We start from the raw sequence: 6,000 nt of genomic DNA, 5'->3' as shown, positions 1-6,000 counted from the left end.
GCAGATCTTGCACTTCCAAAACATTTCAGCATTCAGTTCATATCCTGTTTTATTTAGGAGTGATTCACCCCATTTGATCAGACTCTTCTCGTTATAATGAGCCAATTTAATTTGCCTCTTTGAGCATCGATGTGAGAAGTGAATCTTTGAAGTCATGTTCTTATGTCGAGGTTGAAAAGTGTTTCCTGTTCCCTTGTGACCGGCTAATCCTGTTTGATCAAAAAAGTTTCCTTTTTGGTTGTTTGAGAGAAGTCAAGTTCAGAGTCTGGACATGGAAACAGACTTTAGTTAGAATAAACAGAGGTACAAAAGATGACATCGAGGCTGGCGAGGAATCATGGGAGTGATTCTGTCTGCTACTCCAACAGCCACCCCCGATGGCAACGAACTACGTCATGACCGTAGTCAAGACGACCGGGCGAAACCGACCTGATGAAGAGAATATGTTTACCGACGAGCTGATGTATCCGAGTATAATTAACATGACGTTTTTATCACAACAGCAACAGGACGGCAGCTTTCAGTAGCAGCTCACGCTTCCTTATGTAGCGGTCGATGATGTAACATCCGGTGTTTCCACGGCAACGATACACATGTCGTATCTGTCATGGCAGATGCCACTGCAAGGCACAATAAAATTAAGAATTTCTCCGTCTTTGATAAGTTAGTTAAGCTAGTTCTTTATAAGCTGGTCTTCATTCATTTTGTTTTCTGTTGTTTTACACAACAGAACTGACTGGTTCAAACTTGAATCCCTGCTGTCTCTCTCTCTCATATCTAATGTTAAATAAAAACCCTATCTGTGCTTTGAATGACTGGGAACGTGCATGTTCTTTTTGTATATGTGCACTGCTGCAATATATAGTCCAATATTATCCTCTTTTTATTAAAAATCAGATATATGAAACACAATGTTGTCCATATCAGATATGATGGGGGTTCATCTCAGACTGAGGCTGGTAAATGCATGATTTTTTAATAATATTTGTATATCAGATGGCTTTGTGCTTTGGGTTTCTGAGCAAAGGAATCATATTCTGTGAGGCGTTTGGGTGATTAAACTTAAGACACGAGGGGGACAGCACTGTGAAATAAAGCTTTACCTTGCTGCACGGGGAGCATTTTGCTTCATGATGGTCTCAAAGGTTTGTTTTATGGGTTTTTAGGTTTCACTAAGAGGGAAAGTGAATAAGTGCCATGTATCATGTTTGTGTGGTAACATCCAGTATGGATTAAACAATGACTACTCAAAAAAAGATTCTCTTCAATCTTTAACATCTTTCATGCTGGATTTTTGTCGTGGCAATGAACTTCGACTCTCAGTTTCAGTCTAATTTCTTCATTTGGTAACTTGATTTTTTACGTTTTTTCATGACAAAAAATGGTCAATGGACTTGAGCTTGTATCTCAGTTTTCTCGTCCTCTTACAACCAAAAGCGCTTTTTACACCACATGTCACAAACCATTCACACACTGATGGCTTCTATGTAACATGTCCATCTGTACTAAATAATCCATTCAAACACAATCCGGCAAATTCCTGACGCAGCAAAGGGATTTGGACTCTTTGACATGTTGCTGCAGGAGCTGGGAATTGAACCCCCCAACATTCCGGTTGAGAGACGCTCGACTCTACCACTAAGTGCATGATTGGTCAGTTCAACAATTAAACGTCATCCCTCTGCTATTTCGGCATGAGAATGACCAAAGTAACTACCAATATATTTATTTGTAGACCTAATATGCAGGTTAAGAGCGGCTGTGGCTCAGTTGGTAGAGTCGGTCGTCTCTCAACCGGAAGGTCAATGGTTCGATCCCCAGCTCCTACAGCTGATAGTGTATGAATGGGATTAGTTACATCTGATTTAGAGCAGTCAGAAGACGAGAAAAGCCCGATATAAGCTCAAGTCCATTTACCTTTTACCAAGCGCTAAGCCCACCACCACTTAACAGGCCTTCTCTCCTCACTTTACTGACAGGAAGTAAACCAGCACTTTGGACTGAAGACATCTTGAACATAGGCTTTGTCATGTTAAACTGGCATATACTCAACCAGAGCCATGCGTAACACCAAACATGCAGACATTAACCAGCGAGGAGGACTGAAGGCTGGCGGTGCTAGCACTGCTCACGTTAGCAGCTGCTCAAACTGAGACGATAACACAGCTCATCACAACAACCCCTGCACCAGACATGCTTCACCTTAAATCTCAAATATTTATGTTTCTAAACAACAAAAGCACGGTTTCTAGGGCTGGAAATCTTTGGGTGTCTCACGATTCGATTCAATTTCGATTCATAACGATTCTGGATTCATGATTCAAAGTCAATTTTTCATTTAGTGCATCCTTCAGGATCTACTCCAGTCATCTGTGAGACTGGATGAAATTATTGATGCTCCATTGGGCGTTCTACTTAGTTAAAGAGCTAGCCTTAGCACTTAGCAGGGAGTGACTCGATTAGCCCCCCCCCCCCCAAAAAAAAACAACAACAATTTTTGGAAGTTATGAATCTATTTAAAATCTCTCAAGATAAGAATCTCGATTTTTACAAAAACATTTTTTTTCCCACATCCACCCCAGTTAATATGAAGTAAAAGAATCCTTTCATGGCTTGTGTATGTTAAGCTAAAGTCTTTACTGGAAACAGTGAAGGTCAAAGCTCAAAACAGAAATGACGGTCACAAATGATCAACTACTCCACCACTGAAAGGCCCTGAACACATTATTCCATCATTACACTGTTTGCTACATCAATAGACTTTTACATATAAACACGGTTCAATGCAGTTATATTAAGATCCAGCACAGTCCTGGCTTGCCGATGAATTGCTTACATGCAGGAGCTGAACCTTGAAACAAATTAATTAGAGCTCTAAGTATGTACAGCCTGACTCTAATTAGACCGTGCAGTGACAAATCAGCCTCAACTCCACAAACGCATTAACTCCTTCTGCTCCAATAACACATGCCGACTGGCCTTCAGATGCACACGGAGCCTCTGACACCAAACAGAGCTGAGGAGATATTTCACTCTGCACACGGGCTGATTGCACAAACAAACAAACACACACACACACTAATACGCAACACGTCCGGCTCTCCAGGCAGACCTCTCCTCCCACACATATTACTTTGGCAGCGACAGAACAACAGCATCTTCCCCCGAGAGAGCGGACCAGTGCAAAGGAAGAAGAAGCGAGGGAGACAAGGAGGCGTGAGTCTCTCAGATTAAAACACTAAATATACCGAAAATGTTAAGAGACATTTTGTTCTCCGTTTCCGTCTGTCTATATAATTCCTGCCTGCCCTTTAGTTCAACCAACTTTAATGTCTTCCAACTTCAACAATATTGCCTCAGCAAGAGATGTAAACCTGTCAGAGCGCAGTTCACTTACATTTCCAGATCATTCTCACCCAAATCCCCCATGAATCATAGTGAGAGGAAGCAGTGTGTGTGTGTGTGTGTGTGTGTGTGTGTGTGTGTGTGTGTGTGTGTGTGTAGTTCACATCTAAACTCATTGCGTTTCAACTTTATTAAGATAAAAATCATCTAGTGTGTTTTTGAACTGAATGTTCGATTGACTGTCGCAGCCAACTCCCGAGGTCGTGGCAAGTTAAAACTCAAAGGGAATTGAACCTGAAACACATTTTTTCTTTCGTCTATCATCAATCCCTCAGGCTGCAGGGTAAGTGCAACAGGGAATGTTCGTTCATTTCAACTGTACATCTCTGCTTTCGTCTCACCTAATGATGACAATTCATGAGATGTGCTTCATGATGGCACGTCATGTTTTGCATCAGACGGTGCTCTTTCCAGTTTTTTGACTCTCTGGTCACCCGGGTTATATCAGAAATAAGCACTTAAGGGACTCTAGATAGTCTAGCAGCTGTGTTTTGGGCACCATGGTTAGAGGTTAGAGGTTAGAGTCCTTGTTGCAGCGGTTGTGCGAACAAAAGAAACATGACATTTAGCAAACTTAGAAGAGCTGTTGCTAATGGAACAACATTTGTTTTTCATTTAATCTTTTATCTAAAGGACGATCAACTTCTGTCTCTGAAGTGTCTGCAGCTTTTTGTTTTTATTGTTGTCAGTGAAAGACAATAAAAACTATTGAACTAAAAAACTATTACAGCCTCCAACCTCTGTTCCCTGTCAGCACTTGATTGGCAGTCGGATTGGACTTTCTATATATACTTTCTATATATACTGCCTTTCCCATTCGGGGTCGCGGGGGACTGGAGCCGATCCCCGTTGCCATTGGGATACACCCTGAACTGAACGCTAGTCAATCACAGGGCTGACATATGGAGACAGACAACCAGCCACACTCACATTCACACCAACGGGCAATTTAGAGTCTCCAGCTAACCGAAAGAGCATGTCTTTGGACTGTGGGAGGAAGTACGGAGTACCCGGAGAGAACCCACACATGCACGAGGAGGAGATGCAAACTCCACACAGAGAGGCTCCTGTCAGACGGGGATTCAACCAGGAACCTCCTCGCTGTGAGACAATAGCGCTAATTGATTGGACTCTACTGGCGCAAATCTGGAGTCTAATTATATTTAACTCTGCAGAGAGCACGAGCAAGTTACTGAAGACACTCATTTGAGTTTTAAAAGTTCATGTGATGGAGCCTTTAAAATGTCGTCAGTTAATAAGTTTACAGCCCTATCAGATACGATATGTTGGGTTATATGATATGATTTCATGCAATGCGATGCCATATGATACGTGTTGCGATTTGACAAAAAAAAGTCTGATTCGATGCCATGCGACGCGATATTAATCAGAAATACTTCATTAATCCCAGGGAGGAAATTCAGTAAATATATACATAAAAAGAAAGAAGATAAAATACATTATGCTGTCCTGATGTTCAGTGCTGCACATGTTCAGCTGCCTCTAAAGTAAAACATTGAATACCCCAAACCATAGATGTTCAAGCTTTGCTGATTGATTTACCTCTGACATCACATCAAAGTGAATTTTGTCCGAAGATTTTATCCAACCTATCTGACCCTCAATGTGTTGGTTTAGTGATGTTTTGTGTTTGATGCATTTGCAGGAGGTTTGTGTGACTGCTGCATGTTGGGTTTTGGTTTGGCTTCTTTTGTTCTGTTGGGGTTTTGTTCATGTTGCTTGTGTGTTTCTGCAGTTGGTTGGATTCTTGTGCTGTCAAGGCGCTTTGCAAACCCTTGTTTTTAAAACAGCTATACAAATGTTGTTGATGTTATTTAAGCTTCCTTCTGTCTTTTTTTTCCCCCCAACCTCATCCTCATTTTCAGTAGTGACATTTACCGCTGATTCAGAGAGGTTAAAACCACACTGCAAAGGTGGTGTCCTTTATTCCACCTTAAGTTAAAGATGTCTTCAGACAGTGAAGCGTGTTGAGTAAGAGGCGGATCAGACATGTCTCCTACCTATGGCTATGAAGTCCTCATGGTCCCAGGCCTGCAGCTGGGCCAAGGGGCCGCTGTACAGCAGCAGTCCGTCAGCCACGTCCGTGATGAACTCCAGGGACACGTGACTCTCAAAGCAAGGCATCATGGGAGGGAACCAGGCATATCCGTTGCCTTGGAAACTGTGCTTGTTCTGCTGGCACTCGGGCCCCTCGTACTGCGCCGGGCATTGGCACCTTTGGAGAAGAAGAAATGATGAGCCAAAATTACAATGAAGTACTGAATGTAGATTGCTGTAGTGTTTTTTTTTCTTGACCATTCCTTGACAATTTTAAAACCTTACAGATAGAAAAAACATCCTCAGTGCATTGAGAACTCATTCTGATCCCAATCTTCTCCCCCCTTTCCACTTTAGAGCCCCTTACTGTATGAAAGACTTCAACTATTCTATCTGTGCTCTCTTCCAGTGAAGTCCTTTTTCTCCTCAGAGACAGCCTCCCCCTTCGGCCATCCCTCTCAATCCGTCTGTTTCACTGATGCAGATCTTCTCATTAGTGGAAAAAAAACCACAGGGAGAGTCACTGCACGACTGGGG

General features: G+C 42.3%; 1 protein-coding gene across 1 annotated transcript in view; it reads right to left on the bottom strand.

Moving 5' to 3' along the window:
* Positions 1-6,000, bottom strand: part of si:ch211-186j3.6 (neural-cadherin) — a 300,686-nt gene that overhangs the window by 77,818 nt on the left and 216,868 nt on the right. The window contains exon 27 of the mRNA XM_061044393.1: positions 5,427-5,641. Coding sequence (XP_060900376.1) covers positions 5,427-5,641 — 215 coding nt within the window. The remainder of the gene's footprint in view (positions 1-5,426; positions 5,642-6,000) is intronic.

This window comes from Labrus mixtus, chromosome 1, assembly GCF_963584025.1.
Source record: "Labrus mixtus chromosome 1, fLabMix1.1, whole genome shotgun sequence".
NCBI classification, from domain to species: Eukaryota; Metazoa; Chordata; class Actinopteri; order Labriformes; family Labridae; genus Labrus; species Labrus mixtus.
The sequence above is the reverse complement of the archived record's forward strand: the minus strand, read 5'-3'. Positions and strand labels throughout refer to the sequence as shown.